At 41.8% G+C, this 27,816-nt stretch overlaps 1 protein-coding gene across 4 annotated transcripts in view; it reads left to right on the top strand.

Moving 5' to 3' along the window:
* DYNC1I1 (dynein cytoplasmic 1 intermediate chain 1) overlaps nt 1-27,816 on the top strand; it is a 303,858-nt gene that overhangs the window by 221,392 nt on the left and 54,650 nt on the right. For all 4 annotated transcript variants that reach the window (XM_059171178.1, XM_059171180.1, XM_059171179.1 and 1 more), the window contains 4 exons: nt 7,365-7,511; nt 11,474-11,587; nt 14,478-14,611; nt 18,349-18,493. In XM_059171178.1, the coding sequence (XP_059027161.1) occupies nt 7,365-7,511; nt 11,474-11,587; nt 14,478-14,611; nt 18,349-18,493 (540 nt within the window). The remainder of the gene's footprint in view (nt 1-7,364; nt 7,512-11,473; nt 11,588-14,477; nt 14,612-18,348; nt 18,494-27,816) is intronic.

A 27,816-nucleotide genomic window follows, 5' to 3' on the forward strand; every position in this document is an offset into this window, starting at 1 on the left:
GTAAGAACTATCACGCTCCTCTTATGAATTGAGAATTGAGGCTGAGACACCTCATTCCGATTGGGATGGTTGCTAGAAAAAACAAAACAAAACACAAGCAAAAAATGACAAGGGTCATCAAGAATGTGGAGAAATCAGAACCTTTGTGCATTGCTGGTAGGAACGTAAAATGATGTAGTCACTAAAGGAAACAGGACAGTTTTTTGTTTTTTTTTTTAAATTAACATATAATGTGTCATTAGCCCCAGGGGTACAGGTCTGTGAATCGCCAGGTTTACACACTTCACAGCGCTCACCATAGCACATACCCTCCCCAGTGTCAGGAAAAAGGACAGTTTTAAAAAATTAAAAACAGAATATGATCCAGCAATTCCACTTACAGGTATCTGCCCAAGATAATTGAAAGCAGGATCCTAAAGAAATATCTGTATGCACCCATATTCATAGTAACATGAGTCACAAGAGCCAAATGGTGGAAGCAAGCCAAATGTCCACTGACAGATGAATAGATAAACAAAATGGGGCATAAAGATACGAGGGAATAGCATTCAGCCTTAAAAAGGAAGGGAATTCTGCGACTTGCTGGGACGCAGATGTAGTACCCCTTGGAGTATTACATGGGTGCCCTAGCCCCATTAGGATATTGTGCTGAGTGAGATAAACCAATCACGAAAGGACAAATACTATATGATTCCACTTACATGAGGTTCCAAGAGTTGCCAGAGTCCTAGAGACAAAGTAGCATGGTGGTTGCTGGGGGGCAGGGCCAGGGGGAGGATGGACGGGAGAATGAGTGTTTCATGGGTATGGAGTTCCAGTTGGGGGAGGTGGAAATGTTCTCAGGTGGATAGTGGCGATTGTTGCACAACGGTGTGAATGCGCTTAGTACCACTGAACTGGACCCTTAAAAATTGTTAGATTGATACATTTTATGTTGCGTATTTCACCGCAGTCTTTTAAAATAAATAATTTGAAAATGCGCAAAACAAAACAAAACGCCCGCATAAGGCTGAGAGGATTCCTACAGCCAGACAGCGTCAGAGCAGGAAGTCCGCTTTAGGACCTTCGAGGATGTCAGCCTTCCTTTCCTCCTCTGTGGTTCTCAGGGAGTGGAAAATGAAGATGTTCTGGGAGAGGTAAGTAGAATTGAACAATTTAGGTGGAGGAAAGAGTGATCATTATAGTCTAGGCAGTTGTCCTGAAGATAAGAAAAAAGGTTGGCGAGCTCCACAAATCAGAAGGCTAATACTTTTAAAAATTGAGATAAAATTGACCCTTTTAAGGTATAGAATTCAGTGTTCTTTAGTATATTCACAACGTTGGGCAACCATTGCCACTCCATAATTCCAGAAAGTTTTTATCACCCCCAAAATAAACCTCATGCCCATCACTAGTCATTCTCCATTATCCCCCTGACCTCCACCTTAAGCAACTACCAATCTGCTTTCTGCCCCTATGGATATGCCTCTTCTGGAAACTTCATATAAATGGAGTCATACATTATGACTCCTTTTGTGACTTAGCATAATGTTTTCAAGTTTCATCTCTGTCATAGCATGTGTCAGTATGGTGTTTCTTTTTCTTTATGAATTACTATTCCATGGTATGTCTTTACCACGTTTTGTTTATTCCCCAGGTGGTGGATATTTGTTTTTTTTTTTTTTTTTTCCCACTGTTTGGTTTTAATGAATAATGCTGCTGTGAAGGTTCGTGTACAAGTTTCTGTGTTGTCATGTGTTTTCCATTATCTTGGGTGTATATCTAGGAGCAGAATTGCTGGCTCATACATTAGCTGCATGTTTAACTTGTTCAGGAACTGCTAGACTGTTGTCTCGAGTGGCTGCCTTATGTCACGTTTCTACTGGCATCACAGGAGTGTTGCCATTTCTCCATATCCTCACTAACACTTGGCATTTGCCCCTTTTTTGCCCCCCCTTCAGCTTTATTGAGGTATAATTGACATGCAGACATTTTTAAATCCTTGCCATCCTCCTGGGTAAGAAGTGGCATCTCCTTGTGGTTTGAGCTTTTGTCTTCTCAGCACCCAGGCCAGGTCTGTCTCTTGCTACACAGGAGCAGCTCACTATGGAAAGATACGAAAATTCTCAATGACTATAGGAAAGAGGATCATCGTGAGTGGTTTCTAATCTTTAAGAAATTACATTTTTTTTTTAAAGATTGTATCCATTTATTTGACAGAGAGAGAGTGAGCACAAGCAGGGGGAAAGGCAGACAGAGAGAGAGGGAGAAGCAGACTCTCTGCTGAGCAGGGAGCCCGTTGCAGGGCTCGATGACCTCAACCAAAGGCAGGCACTTAAACAACTGAGCCATCCAGGTGCCCTGGGGAATCAGATTTTAGAATGAGCTGCTTTTCATTTTTTGAATACAAACCGAGTCAAGAGATTGCAAGCAAGCTCCCTGCATCTTGGGTCCTGGGCACTCCATGACTAATGGGGAGATAACTTTCAGTAGATGGTCACTCTCAGAGTTTAGAAGAATGACATGTACGCCTTGGGATAGAGACTTAGGCAGAAGAAAAGGGAGCTCTGAAAGAAAAAAAGACCCTTTCCTCCCCCTCAATTAAAGTGAAGTGCCCGACTCACGACTCATGCCTTGGCTTCGCCACCGACACACCTTCCACACTGTCAGGCGCCTGGCGCTGTGGGATTGCCTATAAGAGGGGTTTTCGGCAGCAGTGTTCTCCTATTACACATGTTTCCATTAACAAAAGAAATATCTTTGTGGGTTTTGTAGGTACTTGCAGGAGTCTATTCTAGCTCCCTAGTAGCCAGAAGCATCTGATCTGTCTGCCTCACAGCCCTCCGACAGTTAAGCATTTGCTTTTAGGCAAATAAAATGTCAGCCACCATTAAACAGCATATGGCAACAATATGGCCATTCTCTCTGGGGACCAACCTCTCCCCAGAAGAGATGGTACTTGAAATAGTAGATGCTTTTGAATGCAGGACCCCTCTCCCTCCCACCCGGGCACGGTCGCTGGGGAGTGGGCAGAGCGCCACACACAAAAGGACTCGGGCAACCATATCAAATGTGAACAGAAGGGGCAAGCTGCCCAGCCAGCAGTGACCAAAGGCTGTTTGCTGTGGGCATCTGGGGCTGTGGTTAAGGGGAAGTACCGTCCCGACACTGGCCAGGATTAGCTCTCTAAAATAGAAAACAGCCTCCACAGCCACAGGAAGAGGGGTGGGGGCCGGCTGCAGTTGAATGTGATGGGGCTGCCTCGAGCAGAGGGAGCCCTTGAAAGCGGAGTCTTCACCCATCTCATCTCCGAATTCACCCTGTGGATGGGGTGAATGGGGTGAAAACTGCCTTTTGTTGAAATAGAAGAGGAGCACGTGGGACCAGTCTAGTGGGTCAGCTCGTGTGCAAGTGGACATGTGGACCGGAAACTGTCAACAGAGATGCCCCATGCTCCGAACAGAGTCCCCAGACCTTGCTTGTCCTGATAGGCTAGAACTTAGAATATGCAGATAATCAAAGTGCGAAGTGCTGTGCCAGTCCTTTTGGGAACGCTGGCTCCTCACATGGTGGTGTCCCTGTGTGACTGGTGTTAGAGTAGAGCCGCTCAGACTCACTTGTTTTACATCAGGCTTTTTCTGTATTAGTTCATATTTCTGGGCCAGCTCTGTGAACTCACTAGCCTCGGGAAAACCTCTACCTGTAGTGCCGGAAAAATTTACACTGAGTAGACATTAACACTGTCCAGAAATTCTCATCAGCTATCTGATTATTCTTCCACTTGTGTAAATGACTTGATTGGAGAGTTTTGAGGCCATACCTTATTTCTCAAACTCAATCTAAGGTTCTGACATTTTAAAGAAGAAAATGAAATAAGGAAAAATTTAAAACTCCAGAAATATCTCTAGAGGTCTATATTGTTAAGGAACTAAGAATGACAAGGTAGGGAAGCTTCTTGTTTCCAGTTAATTTTGCTTGTCTAAGTTGTATTAATCATATAATTTAATAATGCTTTATTATGACCCCGAATAACTGAATTGGCTACAAAATTTAAAATGCCTAGGAAAATGATGAAGTTTTCAAAATAACATTAAGATTATTATTAATGTTTTTTCATAGACTGTGTCTTCAGAAGATGTACTATGCAAACGAGAACAACAAGAAACACTGCATATTTTAGTAGCATTAATCAGTTTTTCTCGAATGTTCTTTTTACTCTTTACCAAATCATTATAACTGACAGGGTAATATCCTCCTTTGCTCCTTATGCTAACAGTCAATAAATTCCAAAACAATTGGCAACAACTAGGTCAGTAGCTGTATGAGCCGTAAGAGGTTGCCGGGGTTCCTCTAAGATTTTCCTCCTAGGGGCTGATGCCAACTTTCCAAATTAGAAGAAATTCTCCGTTAATTGGGGGACTGTTCCCATGTGACCAAGGGAACCTAAACATTTGGATGAAAAGTAAAAACTTCAGTCCGTCAACCAGATGTTTGCCACCATTATATCAAACCTCAGGGTACTTAAAAACATCTCAAGAAATGACTACATTTTAAACTTTACATCTAGGTAATTGAGATCCTCCTGCCTTCCTGTGTCCATATGAATGACAGCATGTCAAATGAGGCCCACCTTGGAGATGTCTTGAGCCTTTCTATTCTAGAATACATAGAATACATATGACACTTAATGTACAAAGCTTAAAATATAAGCAAAATTGATAATCACATAACTACTCCTCCATTGCTAATTTTCCAAATAGAAAATGCAAAATAAGTGTATCTACTCTTTGTCCTCATGTTTGGGTTTGCAGCAAAACAAGTGGACTTTGGTGGTAGAACTCTGGGCTCTAAGATACCGTGACTCTTTTTTAGCATGAACTTGACTTTTTATCAAATGCAAATAGAACTCTGAATTCTCGATTGCATGCATTTGTCACACTTAAAGCTCTTTGAAATGGTTTCATTAGTACTTGCTGGGCACTACGTGTTTGATGAATAAGTGAATAATGAACAAATAATGAAAAAGTAGGAATCAGACAGTGTTCTCCCTTTGTGGAATTGGATTCTAGGTGATTGACAACTGTGTGTTTCAGTTTCATAGCAGTAACTCCACTGTTTATTTTTTTCTAGTTTAGTCTCTTAACGAACTGTGCAAGGTTTGGAGTGGCATTTGCTGAGATTTAACTAAAACACAGAAGCAATCAAGTGGTTGAATTCTGGATTTTTCAAATTTAATGACATTCCTTTATCCATATTGATTGGAGCTTTGGTAAATTCAATTGTTGGTACCACCTGGGTAATTTTAAGTCTCTCTAAAGCTTTAAAGAAAATGTTTCCCACATAGCTCAAGCAACATAAGAATTTCATCAGTTGAAAACTAAGAATCGCTTCTGTGGGATGTGTAAAACAAGAAGCTGACCGGCATTATTTTCTTTTTCTTTAATTCAGTATCATTATTGAGAGTTATTCTTGAACTTTATGAAAACCAGATTGGGGCACAAGCATGTTCTCCATCTAATCGTGTTCAAGGAATTGGAACTGAAAATCATTCAAACTAGGAAAACACAACATTGAAAAAAGAGTCTGCATTCTTTCTTCTACCTCAGCGTGTCTGAGGCTCTTTCTGACAAGGAAGACTTGGGCTAAGAGTAGACCCGATCTTTTGAGAAGTGGACGTTTAGCTTCCTAGTCAGGAAGAGATCATAAGTTTTTTTTTTCAGTCACGTTTTTACTTTGCTGGCCTATCACTTACAACCTTTGATCCTCTCACATTTTTCCTCAGAAAGCTGTGATTAATCACAATCGCCCACGGGAGGAAAAAATCCAGATAGCGCCTGCCATTCAAGGCTCTCTTTTGTCTGGCCCAGGTGACTTTCCCCTCGAGCCACATTCCCTACGACCCGCCTCTTCCTTGCAAGCTCCTTCCCATCAAAACCAGACCACTGGTTTGGGCTGTTCAGCCTCCAGTATTTCATCCTATTACCCCATCTCTCAGGGATGCCTATTTTCTTCTCCTCTCCACTTGCTGAGTGTTCCGTAGCTACTTCAAGGCGTGAAACATTCCATTCACAAGGTCTTGCTAACCATCCGCCCTTTCCACTCTCCCCTTTGCTCTCCTTCCCTCGCTAAACCTAATCTTTCCCACCACCCCAGTCACACACACACATGTACACGCGCACTTGCTACTATGATGATTTAGTCATGGAGGGCATCACCTTCAAGATTGCTCTTTGTGTGTTCAAATGCACAAGGATGTCAAACAAGAGACAAGTGAAGACAGCGACCCACCTTACTCTCCACTCACCCAGGCATGCACCCCGCCACATGACTATGTCTATGCCGAGAGGCGTCTTTCTCTATCTCTTAGGAAGGCTTAGACTAGCAGCATATGCAGCTCTGGTCACCGGCATGGGAGCTTTTTAGTTTCCTTTATCACAGCACAAGTTTGTTGAGCACAGTGACTCCCTTTGTATTCCCATCATGCCTGGCACAATGCTTTTCTCACATGTAAGGTTATTGAAAGGATAAAATGTATTTTTTTTAATTGCTTCCATATACAAACACAAACATGGAAGCACTGTGGGAATCAAAATGGACTTTTTTGCGACTGTGGAATGGCCAACTTATCGGATTTTAAGTGTATCATGGTTCTAAGTAATTTCCTCTAAAACATAGTGCCCAGTAGTCTTTTGTGGAATTTCAGAAACCACATTCATGACGCTCTGACAGACCCTGGTAGAGTTGGACTGAAATCCACTTCTAACTGTTTGTTAAAATAGGCAAAGAATAACATTAAGAATTGTCTGAAGTGGGTAGGATCAAGGTCAGGAGAATGCCCATGGGAGGTGAGGGAATTTGGGGAGGAACCAGTTGGAGCAGTCTGAGGTCAGTATACTTCCTAGAAGTCTACATTAAGATGAAAACACAAAGCCTAAAAAAGCACCATGTCTTAAGGTCGTTGAAACTTTGCCAACACTGTATATAGTACAGCTCGATGTGGCCATGCCCTCAAAGTAAAGAATTGCTTTGTAAAGACTTTTCATGGAGAATTAATATTACTTCTGATGCAGTTGTGTTGATAAAATGGGAAATGTCCACAAACCACGCTTTAGATACCACAAGACAATGATGCACACAAGATAGGTTTTATGCCTATTTGAAGACATGGCCAGGATGTCATTTTTCAAGTTTGGTAACCATTGACCAACACCTCAAGGGAAGAGTCTGTGTCCAGGCACAAAATAGTCTACTAACTATGCATTTAACAATCGCTTTATATTTTCCAGGATGTGTTGAGTTGATGTGATGAGCTGTTTTCTTTTCAGGAAGAAACAAGCCTTCTCCACCCATTTCACGGTACATGTTTCTCCCCTTTCTCCTCTCAGTCCTCTGTGATGTCCGTGTGCTTCGCTCGTTTCCATCCCAACTTGGTGGTTGGTGGGACTTACTCGGGCCAGATTGTCCTGTGGGATAATCGCAGTCATCGAAGGACACCAGTGCAGAGGACACCCTTGTCAGCTGCTGCACACACAGTAAGTCAGATTTTGTCATTTCCCTGTCAGCCACCCCAAGCCCTGAAAGGGGATAACTGACAGAAGTACGCCCGTGGTCAGTAACTCCAAGTTAGAAGCGTGTAATTTGTAATAAATGTGTCCTGACTAACTGAAATAAAGCCAAGTGAAAAGGAGGTGAAGGAAGCACTGGGTGTAGAGAAATCTCTTAATGATCTACAAGTTTTAGCACAGAGAAGGGATCTCTCTGGATGTACCAAAGACCATTGGTGTGGTGGGGATGGATTAAAACTACAAAAGGACACAGGGAGAAACTTTGGAAGAGGCATCTGTGAAATTGTTATGAAGAAACTCTTTGCATTGACATTGTAATGTGGAAACTCGTATTTTCAAATGGGTGATGAAGAGTAAGCATTTCATGTCTAGGGATGGTATATGGACTTTTGCCAACAGTCCTTTTCCATTTGTGATTTGAGGGAGTGCTATGACTTTAAATTCTGGAATGCATGGTTGTAAGTCTCAACAGTAAAGTCTACAGTGACAATATAATCCCACGGGTTAAAAGTCAACATCTCAAAACCATTACCCACAATTTAGCAGAAGAGGTTCAGTATAGTGTTCATAAGACAACTACTCTGTCATTTCCTTTAAGAGAATGACAGGTGTGTTTAGCAGTTGTTAGGAGGAATGAGAAGACAGGCATGTCTCCATCAATCCTTGCTACCTTGACATTCAGAGTAACTGATGTTCTTTCTCTGAAGTGCCCAAATTATGCCCAAGGATACAGCTCTACTATTGTTTCAATTTCCTTAATGTGGTTGCCTCATTTGTTCCATCTGCTGGCCTCAAAACCATTCTAGCTTTAAAAAAGGACTGCTAGCTGCTTCAGCTAAGACCATGAAGAGGAAAATTCTTCCACCCTTGTAAGATTGACAATGGGAAATGACAAATACCAAGTCAGCCTTAATTCTGATTGACTTGGGCCTAAGACACATGCAGGTGAAACTAGTTCTTGAGAATCTTGGAAAATTGCTCTTGCCTACCCCATTTCTGCAAACTAATAACAGAAAATTGTGACCCAGGAGAAGATGGCTTGATGCAGGTGTTTGCTCAAGTCCTGTGAAAGCACTTCTTGGCTGGATGTGGATATCTGGTGGGTTTCTGAGCATATCTTGTGAAATTTCAAAAATTATAAATCCAAACGTTAGAGCAATAAGTTTCAGGGGGAAACCCAAATCCAAGAGCTCTTCCAAAGAGTCAAGCTCTCTTTGTCAAGTAACTTAGGATATGAGCATCACAACTAAAATACCATTATTATCAAATAGTAACCTGTTTCTGTTCGAAAATAAAATACTTTTTCCCCCCTCTTTTGCTGCGTTTTGTTGAGTCCATAGCTAAAAGGGCACAGTTAATTTTGTGACTCCCTTTCAACTTCCACTAATGCCTGGCTGATTGGTACCAGGATCAAAAGTGGTTAAGGAAAAAGAGGCCTGCCACAGATTACTAATTTCCTTTCACACCCACCACACATATGCATTTGGGACAACAGGAAATCCTAATTAAAGCAAAAACCCTTCTGCCACACAGTAAGTTTATTCCTTAAATAAATAAAAACAATCTGGCATGTATACTGGAAAAATGAGCTGTAGCTTTGCTTTTTTCTTTCCATTAAGTAGAGTTGTGGATGCCCATGTGTGTGTGTGTGTGTGTGTGTGTAGGCTTTCCCACGTGTCTGCTTCTGTTCTGGTTTCTTTACATCTCTCTCTTTTCTTTTAAGCCGAGTTTTATTACTCATGAAAGCACAGGCCAGTAGTACTGATTAAAGGCAGGGAGGGGTTACCACGCACATTCTTTCTCTAGGCAGTTGGCTCTACACATTCTTCTAGATGCTTTCCTTATCCTCCTACAACCACCCTTAGGAGTCCCAATCCACTAGAATTTTGGTGCTTTGTGTTGATGCCTGGTGGTTAACAAAGAAACCCCATTGGACTCTTGCTGAAACTCACTAGGTGGATTGTAGGTTCACAACAGCATTTGGACCATGCTTTCCCATGCTTCGGTGAGACTGTCCGCTGCTTTTAGGTGAGGATTTGTTTCATCCATTCTCCCACTGGATTTCCACACAGAGCTTTGAATGCATGTGGCTGGGGCCTTGAGTTTCATTGCTCACTGCTACACGTTCCACACATGCCAGAAGCTTGGAAAAAACCACTGTGCACAGTCCCACAACTGGTCAGTCCTCTTGAAACTTAGAGACCTGATCAGGAAAGCAGTGAGCTTCAGATCCTTGTTGTACTCACCACTGGCCATAGCCACCAAGGGCGATTGAAAGTTTCTGTAGGAAAGTGCCGTGAACGAGACTTAGGGATTCAGTTTTTTCAGTTTTTTACCCGTCCATTGGCACAGGTAAAAGAGGTGATGCGATTGCCAATAAAACCAATGGCATCTTAGCATACATCAGTACGGTGGACTTTTGATCACGCAAGAAGTGAAAATTCAACATTTCCTAGATTTCTGTATTCTGTTGGTCAGAATATAGGTCAACAGCAGTGTTTCATTCTCAGAACTTGGCTGTAAGAGTTGCTCAGACAAAACGTAACGTGCTCAAAAGGGAATGACCAGTATCAGGAGGGTATTGAAAACCGGAAAGCCAAGTACTCGAGACCCATTGAAGAAATTGGCGAGGATTAGTCTGAGGAAGACAGGACTTGGGGAGAGGGGTATATAACAGCAACCTATAAAGATTGTTTGGACTTGATGTGTACGGTCCCAGAGATCACTGTACTAAATACAAGCCTCTCCTCGAGCTTTCTTTATCCCCAGTGGTGGAAGGAAGAACTCCCCAGGCATTGGCACAAAAGCTGACTACCCTTAAGAAAGGTGTTTCTGCGGAGTTTGGACCACCTCTTGGTGGAGACGGATGAGTAGCTGCTCTAGATGATGATTACAGTTCCCTCTGACCAGGAGTTTATATGATAATAATAGTTTGGGAACCATCCTTTATATGATATCAACTTTCCGATATTAAAGATTGTTTCATTGTCATTGTGGCTAGGTACTACGGACAGTAACTCATCAAGAGTAAGACTTTGACTGTCAACTATTTGCACACAGAGGCCCCAGCTAAGCTGTGGCTTGGCCCAGGATGGCTAAGCCGCCTGAAATCTGACCCACAGGACTGCTAGGTTCTGCTTCTGCTAACCTTCCATTTAGCATTTAATGTGCAGCTGCAAATGATTTTAGCTTACCATTTAGGATTCTACAGAGTAGGGTAACCTCCCAGAGCTATGACGGGAGGTTGGAGCATCTTGCTTACAATTCCCAGGATGTATCCATGACCTTCCTCAAGGCCCCGGCCAAATTGAAGCCTCCGTAGTAGCCCAACTGATGTTTTGAAAAATAAATCTATCATTACCCTAGATCTTGCAGCAACAGAAATGAGCCTAATTTTCTCTCTTGAGGTGCGTGATGCCAGTAAGCCCCACTACCCATATCTCTCCCTCAAATTAAAAAGGCTGATGAATTTTAACCACTTTTTTTTAAGAAATGTGAACGAATATTTGGCCTTGTGACTATAATGCAGCACCCTCCAAATTTAGTGACACATACTCATTCCAAAAGTCAGTAGTTGGACTCTTTTGAAAGCTGCCTTTTCTCATCACTCACAGTGAGCTTAGCAGCCGAGCTCTGTGCGGCTTCGGCCCCATCAATCATCATTTGCGGCAGCTTCCTTCAGCTCCGGCGGACTGCCTCTGACGGAGCAAGGTGAAGCTGGGTAAGTGTTTCCACTACGAGGCGTTGCTGCCAGAGCTTTTAGAAAGCGATCAGGTTCGAATCAAAAGTGGCAAATGACCTGAGGCTTGTGTTACTGTAGGATTATGTCAGTCTTTAATCCTCATTTTAGAGAAATGCGTTTGACACGCCAATGGAAGCATTTCCTCCTGGATCGTCGTCTGACTGCCCCCATGTTTACGTTTTCGCAGCATCCCGTGTACTGTGTAAATGTTGTGGGGACCCAGAATGCTCATAACCTCATCACCGTCTCTACTGATGGCAAAATGTGCTCCTGGAGCTTGGACATGCTCTCGACGCCGCAGGTGGGTTTGTTTTCCCCTACACAGAGGAGCATCCTGGTTAAAAGAGATACTTGCCTAATGGAACATAGTTCCTAAAAGCCAAACCCTCACATCCTATAGGAGCTAAAACCAATGGATGCACTTGAAAGAGTGAGGCCTGCTTTCAGCAGTCTCCTCCTGAAGCCAAAACCCATTTCCTTTACCGCAAATCATGTAATTATTATAATACGTTAATCCTTAGGTCAGTTTCAAGTGAAAATGAAATAATCCATTTTAAAGCATAGTAATTATAGAAGTTGCCTGTGGTATGAATCCTACTTACCCTACAGCATGGTTAAACAAATGCACACGAAGTCGGAGCCCCACAGATTCAATCCCCTGTGGACCCTTGCCCTGGAGGAAAGGTGTCCCCACAAAACAGAAATCCAAGCCCTCGCTTGCATCTGTAGCCTAGACGACCGCCTGCATGCATGAAGAATCTGTCCAACCATCTGTTTTCTCCTCTGGAATGTTGGTTATGATGGCTCCTGCTATTCTTTGCTCAACAAATGAGAAGTTGAAAAGGCAGAAGTTCCAAAATTTCCAAACCACTACTGATTACACTAATGGAAACCAAACAAAGAAGCAGAGGGGAAGAGATCCTGGGGGGAGGCATCTAACACGACTTGCAGAGTACGTGTGCATACGGGCTGCGTATGAGCACACATGAGCACACACGGAGACATGTTCTGTCCTTATTTCTTGGTGGGGAGAAGAGCGTTTCATTGCCCTCCAACTAAAAACGCAGGGAGGGGTTTAGTGTTAGAGACCGTGACAAAAATGTGAGGTAATGTCAAGAAAATTACAAAGATATGTAGGCGATAATTCTCAGTGTTAACATTCTGTTCCATTTCCCGGAATAATGAACCTAGAATGTCTGGCTCATGATGTTAGAAGACACTAGAGTTTCAAGACACGCAAGGAAATGTGAAACCGTAAAGAACCTCCCATAAGTCTAAGAAAATACAGATGTAGAGAATATTAAGACTAAGTAGATTCTTTTTTATAATTTTGGGTCGGGGAGGGGTTGGTGGGGAAGAGCCAATACGCTCCTAACTATCAAAGTTCAATTTCTTTGGTCTTTATCATCATACAAGTCGGGAGTTGTGTGTGGCTATTCTATAACTTTGTCTTAAAATTCTCAGCAATATGTTGTTTGTCTTTAAAAGCGTGGAGATTACAAAAAGATATAAGCATGAACCCTCTAATTAGGAATTTGTAATTGCCCATTTGGCTGATTAAGCATGTATTAGTTTAAGTTAAAACCAATCGTACAGGGGCCACAAGACCGTTTTTATTAGTTTTAGTGCGCCCCACACTCTGGTCCTTGTGCAGAGATGTCCAAGGGTGGCAGGCAGACCCCGGAGCATTCAGCAGTCACCCTGGTCCCTCTCTATCCTTTTTTTTTTTTTTTTAAGATTTTATTCATTTATTTGACAGAGAGAAAGATCACAAGTAGGCAGAGAGGCAGGCGGGGGTGGGGGGTGGAAGCAGTCTCCCCGCTGAGCAGAGAGCCCGATGTGGGGCTCGATCCCAGGACCCTGAGATCATGACCTGAGCCAAAGGCAGAGGCTTTAACCCACTGAGCCACCCAGGCACCCCAGGTCCCTCTCTATTCTTTTTTTTTTTTTTTTAAAGATTTTCATTTATTTATTTGACAGAGAGAGACCACAAGCAGGCAGAGAGGCAGGCAGAGAGAGAGAGGAGGAAGCAGGCTCCCCGCTGAGCAGAGAGCCTGATGCGGGACTCGATCCCAGGACCCTGAGATCATGACCTGAGCCGAAGGCAGCGGCGTAACCCACTGAGCCACCCAGGCGCCCCGGTCCCTCTCTATTCTAAGAAGGTGATCGAGAGACTGTACCTTTCCTGCTGCTGATCTGAGTGACGGAGAAACCCATGGGATGGTCCGGTTTTCTGTACCACTGTCGGGTCCCCTCACAGATGCATGCACCATATGTGCCGCTCTCGTGTACTGGGAGCATGTCATACGACCGTATGCGCTGAGCTACTCAGATCCTTAGCACACGCAGCTGATTTCTGGACTCCTCAGCCCAGAGGACCTGGCTTACTGGTTTGCGTGAGAAGACTAACCTCCCTAGCAACTATAACAAGATCCCCTACCATGATTTTTTTTTTTTTTCAATTGCTTCAGGTACACAAAGTAGGCTGTTTGATGTAAATAGCCAGAAATATTTAGGGATGTTCGTTACACTTAATTAGTCTTCCCTGTCATTAAACTTAATTCAGCAGAAGGTCTCTTAAAATACACTTTGATTCCCAATTTTGAGAATAATCTGAGATAAAATACTTCCATTTGCTATTTTAAAGACTTAGCTCAGCCTATACACCCAACGACTGCCCTTTGCTAAATCACGTCCCCGTTGAAATCTGGTTTTTCTGACTTGAGTGACAACTTTCTGGTTTGCGTCCACAGAGGACATGGAGTGCTGCTTTGACAAATGTGCTTAGTACCTCTGATATTAATACACGTGTATTCTCACGAACAGCTGATTTAGAAAATGTTTGTAAATACAAGGGTATTGTGTGTTTTATTAAAGCCTGGGGCTGACAAGTGTAACCATTACAGTATTATCTTTAGTTTCTGCACCATTAGTTGTGAAATTCTCACCTGTCATCTCTGCCTGACTTAAGAAGCAGCAGCCCACACTGATGAGATCCAGCCGGCCTGAAACCAGAGATACACAGAAGCAGGAATGTCAGGGGCAGCAAAGCGTGGTTTCTGGCACAGCCGGGGTCTTTTGTAACGCTGTGTGAAAAGCAAACAGACGATTGAGCCAAATGATTTTTCCGTGCTATCTTTGGCATGGCGAGGAGTTGACAGAGGGAACGTAACCACGCTGTGTTTTGGTAGGAGAGCATGGAGCTGGTGTACAATAAGTCCAAGCCTGTGGCTGTTACCGGAATGGCTTTCCCGACGGGAGACGTCAATAACTTCGTGGTTGGCAGTGAGGAGGGCACAGTCTACACGGCCTGTCGTCATGGAAGGTGATTTTGTGTTTTCTTACCGATGATGTGTTTCTCACTCCCGAGAGTCTGTTAGCAGATTCTGGATTAGAACCACCTTGCGTTATGAGAAAAGCCTAACTGAAGGCATACAGGTCACACCTCGAGCTCCCATTACTTCAGAGCATCCGTCTGCTCTGATCGTTAGCCGTTGTACGCCTGGGATGGCTCACACTGCCTTGAGGAGAAAAGCCGAAGCTTCTTAGCATAGCATATAAGACCCTTGACTACCTGTTCCTTCCAAGCCTCAGCCTTCAGGCTCCAGCCATGCACCCATGGGGGATAACAATCCCCAAACGTGGCTTACTGCCCCCCACCTCCGTGAGTTCCCACCCTGTTTCTTCTCTTCTCGGCCTCGTTCGTTCCTCCTCAGCCTTTAAGAGCCAGCCCAGAGGTCCTTCCGCATGGAAGCCTCTCCTGACTCCCTTGAGCAGAGAAAGCCCTCCCCTCCTTTATGATTTCATAAATCTGGCCTTCCTTGTTTTTTTCATGTTTCCAAGGAATACTTACCGAGACCCTACTATGTGCCCAACACCGTGACATCATGAGGATGAACTAGGGAACAAAACGGACATGGAGGTCATAACCTGGTTGAGGTTGAAAGACAATAAACTGATAAACACAGGAGTATGTGCCTTGAGATGATGCGTACTACAGAGAAAATTTAAGTCTCATAAATGGGATTGGACTACAGACTGAAAGATAGGCTTGCCATTTTATATATTTGTATATATGCTTCTACAATAGTATTTTTTTTTAAGATTTTATTTATTTATTTGACAGACAGAGATTACAAGTAGGCAGAGAGAGAGGAGGAAGCAGGCTCCCTGCTGAGCAGAGAGCCCGATGTGGGGCTTGATCCCAGGACCCTGGGATCATGACCTGAGCCGAAGGCAGAGGCTTTAACCCACTGAGCCACCCAGGTGCCCCTACAATAGTATTAATTACAGTTTATTTCAACTATTCACTCATCTGCCATTTTTCTCATACTAAATTCTTTCCATTTCATCATAGATCTTCCTGCCTGGGGCCTGACACATTGTAAGCGAGGAGCTAAAAATCTGTAGGAGGTATCCAAAAATAATAATAATAATAACCCAAATAATGATGACCCAGAAATAGATGCCTTGGGGGTCTTCCTCCCAATTAGAGGCTGGATTGGTATAAGATACAAGCCACCATGAAGTTTCCAAGTCATAAGAATTCTGCCTCGACTGAGACATTGGTGAATGCCCCTGGAAACCCATCAGGATAACATAGAATCCAATAATTAGAATTATTGTAAAATTGCATGCAAGACTTAATGAGTGGCCTCACCATCTTTTAAAAGGTTCACTCTGTTCACTTTGGTACTTAATTTTCTTCCAGCTTAGGAGTTCTAATTCAATAGATGTTTCATCTCTTATACTCACCCCAGGCTGTTTAGATTTAATGAGAAATCAGAAGTTGCTCCAAGTTTATTTTATACTCCTGTGTTTTTGTGATTTGTAGAAGTAATAAGCAACCGCAGCCCAATGATGTGATTCTTCCACTCACACGACATGGACTGTGATGTTCCTACTGTCCTACACATAAAAACAAGCAGTATTTCCCCCGCTTACATGATTTAAAGATGAGTAGAAAGAGATGCCTCATAGTTCTATGCCCATAAAACTGGCTAAAGTCATGCATTAAAGTTTTATGAAAGCATAAGAAGACCTGATAAAGTTGTCTATGCAACTTTTTGCAAATGCAAACATTTGCTGCACACCTACTTGGAGCCAGGGCACCACTAGAGCCTGCCAGGCGTGCAGACATTGTATAAACCAGCTTCATGCCTTCAAGACAGGGATGATGATGAGCAAGGCCAATGCACACGCTTTTGCAGTACGGGTAGAAGGTCATAAGTGACACAAGAGAGGCACAGAGAGCATAGGGGAACAAATACAGGCCCACAGCATTGTCTACACATTCATTAGAACCCGCAAGGCACATAGGTTCCATTGGCTTAATCCAGAACCTTAATTATCTGTGAAAGCTACAGAACATGTTCACTGAAAACTTTCAGATTTTTTTTTCTTTTTTTGTTTCTCTAATGTGAATAATGTTTGACATGGTGAACACTTCTGTTCTATGGCTGTAGTCCTTTTCAAGCCCAATCAGAATTTGCAGTGTGGTTCAAAAGAAGGGTACGTAGGGTGAAAACCACAGATCTTTTCACAACGCCCTTGATTTTGCTTCTGACATTGGCCCATCCTTCTGAAATAGAAAACACAGATCTTGATAAAGTTGTAAAATAGCAGGAATTTGGCTTCATAGCAATTTTAAATGGGTCATGTAGGGATACGGGGGTAGGGGGCAGAGAGGGATTTTTATTTTTCACCTAACATACAGAAGGTGAAAATCCACTTCCATAAATTAAATAAGGTCCTCATTTTGCACCCTATAAACCCTTTCAGGATGCTGTTAAGGCAAGTGGAGTCTCACCAGGGGCCACTTCAAAGATCAGTTCCTCATGTTCTTTAGAAGAGTTTAAATGGTCACGTGTGGAACTGCTGTTAGCAGTTTCACTGGACATAATTTTTTGAGTGCCTGTTACATGGAGCACTGCAGCGTTTTCTCATGATTTCAAATTTTGCTCAGCACACTGACATTTATTGGTGCTCCAGAAGCCCAGATGTTTTAATAACTTAATTCATTTTACTATCAGGGCCATAATATTTAGATTCCACAAAATCCCTAAGTATTTGTCTCATTTGTAGCCTCATACACATGGGTTTTTAAATGCAGCATTTGGGGCATATTTTTTAGTTGGGTTTGGTTGGGCCACAGACTATCGTGTGATAACAGCAGGCTGGGAATAATCCCAGCTTAGTTACATAAGCAGCGTATGTCCTCGGAGAACTTTCACAATGCGTATCACTATTTCTCAAATGTTCTTCTTTTGGGGAGAGACGAAAAGGCCTAAGTTTTGTCTCTTTTCCCATGTGGTTTCTTTCAATAAATATTTATTGAGCACTTACTATAGACCAAACACTTGGCAACAAGAAAAACCAGGCACCAGCCCTTATGGAAGTTACATTCAGTAGACTTGAAAATGTCTCTTCTTTCAGTGAATATCTTAATTTCTAAGGATCACATTTAAGTTATGCATAGCATATTGTGGTGGCAAGAGTTTCTATGAAGTATTATCTTTTGAGATATATCAACTTCATTTAAGAAATTTTCTTGAAAAGATAAATGTAGGTATTCAAGAATGTGAGGATTTTTGTAGCCCATGGGGTTCCCAGAAGGAGTTAAAATGGAATGTGAGCCAAATGTATCATAAGGAGAGTATAGTCCTATTGGGTAAAACATGAAAGCTTCTGAGATTGAAGTATGTGTGTTTTCCATTGATGTGCTCCATCAACAATGATAGGATTTGAGGAACTCCTGAAAAAGGATTAAATTTGTCCCCCAAAAAGACATAATTTGGTATTAAGTTGCAAAGGTTAAAAAAATTATATTGATCCATATTATTTTTTAATCATCAGAAGTGACTAGCATTGTATTTCTCTCAAGATAACTGTGAAAGTGGTTTCATTTTTGGTAGTTTATGGTTATTCTTCTAAATTACGGGGGAAGTGGTCATGCAGAGACAAGTATGTTGGGTTTGTTTGTTTGTTTGTTTGTTTGTTTTTAAAGCAATTGCTGCTCTGCAAAGGTCACTGAAATTCTGCTCCTGTGTGGTCTTCCTGCAGCAAAGCGGGTATTGGGGAGGTCTTCGAAGGTCATCAGGGACCAGTGACTGGAATTAACTGCCACATGGCTGTGGGCCCCATTGACTTTTCACACCTGTTTGTCACGTCATCATTTGACTGGACCGTCAAACTGTGGACCACAAAGGTAAGAATGTCTTACGTTCTCTGGTAATACATAGGCGAAGAGGGCAATTTGACTGTTCACAGCCTGTTGATGAACCCAGTCTGCCTCTTTCTCGGTCCATTTTATTTATTTTTAAATAGATAAGGGATACTTGAAAACACTCTAAATTCTAAAAATTCTAGCAGTTCAAATACAAATAAAATGGAAGTCCTTCTTTACTAACATCCCCTCCGGGCTGCCATCGCCGCCCCCGCCCCCACTTCTACGTTGACTGTGCAGAGCTCCGGAGCACTGACCTACATACGTACGTACTTATGGGAATACGACTTGGGACTTGGTGGCTTGGGTTTTGGGAACGTTTTTGGAGCTTTTGGTGGTTTGTAAGCTGGCAAATGGCACTCCATGAGTTGTGTTTTCAAAGGCAATTCTGACCATGCTTGAGAGCAAAAAAAAAAAAAAGAAAAGAAAGAAAGAAAGGGAAGGCCACTGGAAGAAAGGTGCAGTAGTCTAGGGAGTAAATGGCAATGGTATTAACCAGTAGTTTGGGATGCGGAGAAATAGATGGATTCAAGAACCACTTATGAGGCAAAAGAAACAGAAATTGGTGACATGCTTTGATATTTGATACAAGGTTGGCAAGACTGGGGAAAAAAAAGGGTAGTTATGGCTGGAACAGCTGGAGACTGAGCTAATCAGTCACTTCATTCACTGCCTGGAGGTCGCCAGAGGGAGGGCCAGTCAGTGAAAAGCACGGTGCAGGTTAAATTTAAGGGGCTGGGATGTTCAACTCATGATCTCCATTAGACAGTTTTCAGTGCGTGACAGAAGTGGAGGGAGACCTCTGGACTGCAGGTGCATATCCAGTACCAGGCAGGATAGCAATCACCAGGGTGCCTGGGTGGCTCAGTCAGTTAAATGTCTGCCTTTACTTTAGGTCATGATCCCAGGGTTCTGGGATCAAGCCCCACATCTAGCTCCCTGCTCAGCGGGAACCCTTCTGTGCCCTTTCCCTCTGCCCCGTCCCCCCATTCATGCTCTCTCTTTCTCTCTCTGTCTCAAATAAATAATCTAAAGTAAAATTTTAAAAAAAGGAATAGCAACCATTCTTACAACCCAAGCAGTGGATTTTAAAAGAAACATTATTAAGTCTAGATCCAGATAAAGAAGAATATTTAGGAAATAAACAGGAGAAATGAAACTAGAAAAGGAGATTAAAAGAGTACCAACCCAAGAAATGGGGAGGGGGGTGAATTATAATTTTTGAAAGACAGACTGTGAGAAGAGGACAGAATTTATCTCAACTGCATGAAAAACAACCTCACCTATAAAAGAAATCCAAATTAAAACCATGGTGAGAAACTTCAGCTGTCATACTGACAAAAATCCAAGAGCAACATGGTCTGTGATGAGACCAAAAGAACCAGCCATTCTCTTACATTGCTATTGCTGGTACAAAACGGCTTAACACTGGAGAGAGGAATTTGGCAGTATATAAAAGTAATTCATCATGCATATTTGCTCATTGTCAGAGCAATTCCTACTTCTAGGAATCTTTGCTATACTAGCAAAAATAAGAAAAAAAGACATCTGCAGAAGGGGATCCATTGAAAGGCTACCTTGAATAGCAAAAGACTGGAAAGGACCCAAGTGTCTATCACTGGGCTGTGGACAAATCAAAAGTAACCGACGTCCACATGAGAGAGTATGATTCAAGTTTAGGAAGAAATGCAGAAGATTTCTTCGTACTATTATGGAGTGCTGTCTAGGATATATTTTTAAATGGGAAAAGCAGTGGAGGTAGAGAAAAATAAGTAGTATGTTGTCATTGTTCAATATTTATATATTTTTAAAAGTTGGAAAGATGACATATATACACAAAATTCTTCCTTACAGGGAGGAAACAAAGAGAATTCCTGAAAGAAACAAGAAGAATAGCCACACTTTTTAAAAGATACTTTGTACCTTTGGTTTGGGAACCAGGTTCCTCGGGAACCAGGAACTACGTAAATATTTTCCATAGTTACAAAATAAAATACAATTTTAAAAGTAGTACCTAAAAAATATGAAGTGGGACACCTGGGTGGCCCAGTCAGCTGAGCATCCAACTCTTGATTCCTGCTCAGGTCATGACCTCAGTGTCGTGGGATGGAGCCCCACATCCAGCTTTCTGCTCTGCTGGGTGTCTGCTTAAGATTCTCTCTTTCTCCCTCTGTCTGTACCTCTGCCCCTCCTTCACATCTAAAATAGATACATAAATAAATCTTTTAAAATGTGAAGTAAGGAGGAGTCAAGATGGCGGAGAAGTAGCAAGCTGAGACTGCTTCAGCTAGCCGGAGATCAGCTAGATAGCTTATCTAAAGATTGCAAACACCTGAAAATCCATCGGCAGATCGAAGAGAAGAAGAACAGCAATTCTGGAAACAGAAAAACAACCACTTTCTGAAAGGTAGGACTGGCGGAGAAGTGAATCCAAAGCGACGGGAAGATAGACCCCGGGGGGAGGGGCCGGCTCCCGGCAAGCGGCGGAGCAACCGCGCACAAAATCAGGACTTTTAAAGTCTGTTCCGCGGAGGGACATCGCTCCAGAGGCTAAACCGGAGCGAAGCCCACGCGGGGTCAGCGTGGCCTCAGGTCCCGCAGGGTCACAGAAGGATCGGGGGTGTCTGAGTGTCGCAGAGCTTGCGGGTATTGGAACGGGAAAGCCGGCTACAGAGACAGAGCCGACAGTAAGCTCGCAGCTCCGTGTTACCTTGAACCGGTCGCAGGCTCGGTGAGCTCGGAGCGCAGCCGGAGGTCAGGCAGACGGGAGTAACTGGGCGCTGTTCTCTGAGGGCGCACTGAGGAGTGGGGCCCTGGGCTCTCGGCTCCTCCAGGCCGGAGACCAGGAGGCCGCCATTTGTATTCCCGTCCTCTGGAACTCTACGGAAAGCGCTCAGGGAACAAAAGCTCCTGAAAGCAAACCCGAGCGGATTACTCACCCCGGCCCCGGGTAAGGGCGGTGTAATTCCGCCTGGGGCAAAGACACTTGAAAATCACTACAACAGGCCCCTCCCCCAGAAGATCAACAAGAAATCCAGCCGAGACCAAGCTCACCTACCAAGGAGTGCGGTTTCAATACCAAGGAGAGCAGCAGAACTCCAGAGGAGGAGAAAGCCAAGCACGGAACTCATGGCTTTTTTCCTGTGATTTTTTTTAGTCTTGCAGTTAATTTAATTTTTTCTTTTTCATTTTTTTTTTTTTTTTCTCGCCTTCGGGTAAAATTTTTTTTTTTTAACTGTTACCTTTTTCTTTTTTAACGATTTTTTACTAGTTTATCTAATATATATATATATTTTTTTTTACATTTTTCTTAGGTGTTTTCTTTTTTAAAAAAAAAAAAAAAATTCTTTTCTTTTTTTTTTTTTTTTTTTTTTTTTTTCTTTTTTCTTTCTTCCTTTTTGAACCTCTTTTTATCCCCTTTCTCCCCACTCACGATTTTGGATCTCTTCTAATTTGGCTAAAGCATATTTTCCTGGGGTTGTTGCCACCCTTTTAGTATTTTACTTGCCCCTTCATTTACTCTTATCTGGACAAAATGACAAGACGTAAAAATTCACCACAAAAAAAAGAACAAGAGGCAGTACCGAAGGCTAGGGACCTAATCAATACAGACATCGGTAATATGTCAGATCTAGAGTTCAGAATGACAATTCTCAAGGTTCTAGCCGGGCTCGAAAAAGGCATGGAAGATATTAGAGAAACCCTCTCGAGAGATATAAAAGCCCTTTCTGGAGAAATAAAAGAACTAAAATCTAACCAAGTTGAAATCAAAAAAGCTATTAATGAGGTGCAATCAAAAATGGAGGCTCTCACTGCTAGGATAAATGAGGCAGAAGAAAGAATTAGTGATATAGAAGACCAAATGACAGAGAATAAAGAAGCTGATCAAAAGAGGGACAAACAGCTACTGGACCACGAGGGGAGAATTCGAGAAATAAGTGACACCATAAGACGAAACAACATTAGAATAATTGGGATTCCAGAAGAAGAAGAAAGTGAGAGGGGAGCAGAAGGTATACTGGAGAGAATTATTGGGGAGAATTTCCCCAATATGGCAAAGGGAACAAGCATCAAAATTCAGGAGGTTCAGAGAATGCCCCTCAAAATAAATAAGAATAGGCCCACACCCCGTCACATAATAGTAAAATTTACAAGTCTCAATGACAAAGAGAAAATCCTGAAAGCAGCCCGGGAAAAGAAGTCTGTAACATACAATGGTAAAAATATTAGATTGGCAGCTGACTTATCCACAGAGACCTGGCAGGCCAGAAAGAGCTGGCATGATATTTTCAGAGCACTAAACGAGAAAAACATGCAGCCAAGAATACTATATCCAGCTAGGCTATCATTGAAAATAGAAGGAGAGATTAAAAGCTTCCAGGACAAACAACAACTGAAAGAATTTGCAAATACCAAACCAGCTCTACAGGAAATCTTGAAAGGGGTCCTCTAAGCAAAGAGAGAGCCTACAAGTGGTAGATCAGAAAGGAACAGAGACCATATACAGTAACAGTCACCTTACAGGCAATACAATGGCACTAAATTCATATCTCTCAATAGTTACCCTGAATGTGAATGGGCTAAATGCCCCTGTCAAAAGACACAGGGTATCAGAATGGATAAAAAAACAAAACCCATCTATATGTTGCCTCCAAGAAACACATTTTAAGCCCGAAGACACCTCCAGATTTAAAGTGAGGGGGTGGAAAAGAATTTACCATGCTAATGGACATCAGAAGAAAGCAGGAGTGGCAATCCTTATATCAGATCAATTAGATTTTAAGCCAAAGACTGTAATAAGAGATGAGGAAGGACACTATATCATACTCAAAGGGTCTGTCCAACAAGAAGATTTAACAATTTTAAATATCTATGCCCCCAACGTGGGAGCAGCCAACTATATAAACCAATTAATAACAAAATCAAAGAAACACATAAACAACAATACAATAATAGTAGGGGACTTTAATATTCCCCTCACTGAAATGGACAGGTCATCCAAGCAAAAGATCAGCAAGGAAATAAAGGCCTTAAATGACACACTGGACCAGATGGACATCACAGATATATTCAGAATATTTCATCCCAAAGCAACAGAATACACATTCTTCTCTAGTGCACATGGTACATTCTCCAGAATAGATCACATCCTCGGTCCTAAATCAGGACTCAACCGGTATCAAAAGATTGGGATCATTCCCTGCATATTTTCAGACCACAATGCTCTAAAGCTAGAACTCAACCACAAAAGGAAGTTTGGAAAGAACCCAAATACATGGAGACTAAACAGTATCCTTCTAAAGAATGAATGGGTCAACCGGGAAATTAAAGAAGAATTGAAAAAAATCATGGAAACAAATGATAATGAAAATACAACGGTTCAAAATCTGTGGGACACAACAAAGGCAGTCCTGAGAGGAAAATATATAGCGGTACAAGCCTTTCTCAAGAAACAAGAAAGGTCTCAGGTACACAACCTAACCCTACACCTAAAGGAGCTGGAGAAGGAACAAGAAAGAAACCCTAAGCCCAGCAGGAGAAGAGAAATCATAAAGATCAGAGCAGAAATCAATGAAATAGAAACCAAAAAAACAATAGAACAAATCAACGAAACTAGGAGCTGGTTCTTTGAAAGAATTAATAAAATTGATAAACCCCTGGCCCGACTTATCAAAAAGAAAAGAGAAAGGACCCAAATAAATAAAATCATGAATGAAAGAGGAGAGATCACAACTAACACCAAGGAAATACAAACTATTATAAGAACATACTATGAGCAACTCTACGGCAATAAATTTGACAATCTGGAAGAAATGGATGCATTCCTAGAAACATATAAACTACCACAACTGAACCATGAAGAAATAGAAAGCCTGAACAGACCCATAACCAGTAAGGAGATTGAAACAGTCATTAAAAATCTCCAAACAAACAAAAGCCCAGGGCCAGACGGCTTCCCGGGGGAATTCTACCAAACATTTAAAGAAGAACTAATTCCTATTCTCCTGAAACTGTTCCAAAAAATAGAAATGGAAGGAAAACTTCCAAACTCATTTTATGAGGCCAGCATCACCTTGATCCCAAAACCAGACAAGGATCCCACCAAAAAAGAGAGCTATAGACCGATATCCTTGATGAACACAGATGCGAAAATACTCAACAAAATACTAGCCAATCGGATTCAACAGTACATTAAAAAGATTATTCACCAAGACCAAGTGGGATTTATTCCAGGGCTGCAAGGTTGGTTCAACATCCGCAAATCAGTCAATGTGATACAACACATCAATAAAAGTAAGAACAAGAACCATATGATACTCTCAATAGATGCTGAAAAAGCATTTGACAAAGTACAACATCCCTTCCTGATCAAAACTCTTCAAAGTGTAGGGATAGAGGGCACATACCTCAATATCATCAAAGCCATCTATGAAAAACCCACCGCAAATATCATTCTCAATGGAGAAAAACTGAAAGCTTTTCCGCTAAGGTCAGGAACACGGCAGGGATGTCCATTATCACCACTGCTATTCAACATCGTACTAGAGGTCCTAGCCTCAGCAATCAGACAACAAAAGGAAATTAAAGGCATCCAAATCGGCAAAGAAGAAGTCAAATTATCACTCTTCGCAGATGATATGATACTATATGTGGAAAACCCAAAAGACTCCACTCCAAAACTGCTAGAACTTATACAGGAATTCAGTAAAGTGTCAGGATATAAAATCAATGCACAGAAATCAGTTGCATTTCTCTACACCAACAGCAAGACAGAAGAAAGAGATATTAAGGAGTCAATCCCATTTACAATTGCATCCAAAACCATAAGATACCTAGGAATAAACCTAACCAAAGAGACACAGAATCTATACTCAGAAAACTATAAAGTACTCATGAAAGAAATTGAGGAAGACACAAAGAAATGGAAAAATGTTCCATGCTCCTGGATTGGAAGAATAAATATTGTGAAAATGTCTATGCTACCTAAAGCAATCTACACATTTAATGCAATTCCTATCAAAGTACCATCCATCTTTTTCAAAGAAATGGAACAAATAATTCTAAAATTTATATGGAACCAGAAAAGACCTCGAATAGCCAAAGGGATATTGAAAAAGAAAGCCAACGTTGGTGGCATCACAATTCCGGACTTCAAGCTCTATTACAAAGCTGTCATCATCAAGACAGCATGGTACTGGCACAAAAACAGACACATAGATCAATGGAACAGAATAGAGAGCCCAGAAATAGACCCTCAACTCTATGGTCAACTAATCTTCGACAAAGCAGGAAAGAATGTCCAATGGAAAAAAGACAGCCTTTTCAATAAATGGTGCTGGGAAAATTGGACAGCCACATGCAGAAAAATGAAATTGGACCATTTCCTTACACCACACACAAAAATAGACTCAAAATGGATGAAGGACCTCAATGTACGAAAGGAATCCATCAAAATCCTTGAGGAGAACACGGGCAGCAACCTCTTCGACCTCTGCCGCAGCAACATCTTCCTAGGAACAACGCAAAAGGCAAGGGAAGCAAGGGAAAAAATGAACTACTGGGATTTCATCAAGATCAAAAGCTTTTGCACAGCAAAGGAAACAGTTAACAAAATCAAAAGACAACTGACAGAATGGGAGAAGATATTTGCAAACGACATATCAGATAAAGGACTAGTGTCCAGAATCTATAAAGAACTTAGCAAACTCAACACCCAAAGAACAAATAATCCAATCAAGAAATGGGCAGAAGACATGAACAGACATTTCTGCAAAGAAGACATCCAGATGGCCAACAGACACATGAAAAAGTGCTCCATATCACTTGGCATCAGGGAAATACAAATCAAAACCACAATGAGATATCACCTCACACCAGTCAGAATGGCTAAAATCAACAAGTCAGGAAATGACAGATGCTGGCGAGGATGCGGAGAAAGGGGAACCCTCCTACACTGTTGGTGGGAATGCAAGCTGGTACAGCCACTCTGGAAAACAGCATGGAGGTTCCTCAAAATGTTGAAAATAGAACTGCCCTATGACCCAGCAATTGCACTATTGGGTATTTACCCTAAAGATACAAATGTAGTGATCCAAAGGGACACATGCACCCGAATGTTTATAGCAGCAATGTCCACAATAGCCAAACTATGGAAAGAACCTAGATGTCCATCAACAGATGAATGGATCAAGAAGATGTGGTATATATACACAATGGAATACTATGCAGCCATCAAAAGAAATGAAATCTTGCCATTTGCAACAACATGGATGGAACTAGAGCGTATCATGCTTAGCGAAATAAGTCAAGCAGAGAAAGACAACTATCATATGATCTCCCTGATATGAGGAAGTGGTGATGCAACATGGAGGCTTAAGTGGGTAGAAGAATAAATGAAACAAGATGGGATTGGGAGGGAGACAAACCATAAGTGACTCTTAATCTCACAAAACAAACTGAGGGTTGCCGGGGGGAGGGGGTTGGGGAGAAGGGGGTGGGATTATGGACATTGGGGAGGGTATGTGATTTGGTGAGTGCTGTGAAGTGTGTAAACCTGGTGATTCACAGACCTGGGGATAAAAATATATGTATATAAAAAATATATGTTTATAAAAAATAAAAAAAAATAAAAAAAAAAAAAAAAAAGAAAAAAAAAAAAAAAAAAAGAAAAAAAAAAAATGTGAAGTAACATGAAACAAATCAAGTGTGGTTCAGAGAATTAGTGCGGTTCAAATTAGAGGCAAACCATTACAGCATAGAATGAATCTGACTTTAAAATCCTTTGTTTTAACTATACATTCTAAAACGGATATATTTTAAGTATAAAAAGAACTACAAAAAATTTAAATTACTTTTAGTACTCACGTTGCTCGTGGTGGTTTTGTAACTGTGCTTTGCTGCTGTCGGGTTTGGATCATGAAATAAATGACTGCGTTCATGTCAACGCAGAGTGGTTATCAGCTGGGTCGAAAGGAGACACGAGTTGCTTGAATTGAGTAAAACCTCTGCAGTAATCCTGGATTTAAGTTGGATGTACTAGTAAGAATGTGTAGCATATGTTACCTTTAAATCTAAAAAATACATATTCAACAAAATGTTTCTAGAAACAATGACCAATGTAGCACTGACACTCCTCATGTCCGGTTCGTGCTAAGTACCACCTTCACTAAAAGAAACCAGAGATCCTGGAAGAAATTAGTGATTCTAGATCTGGAGCAGGAAATGTGTAAAATGAGCCTGGAATATTTCATCATAATAGAAAACAAGGAAGCTACCAAACACTACATATTTCTTGCCAAAGGTCT

Source organism: Mustela lutreola, chromosome 4 (genome assembly GCF_030435805.1).
Source record: "Mustela lutreola isolate mMusLut2 chromosome 4, mMusLut2.pri, whole genome shotgun sequence".
Taxonomy (NCBI): domain Eukaryota; kingdom Metazoa; phylum Chordata; class Mammalia; order Carnivora; family Mustelidae; genus Mustela; species Mustela lutreola.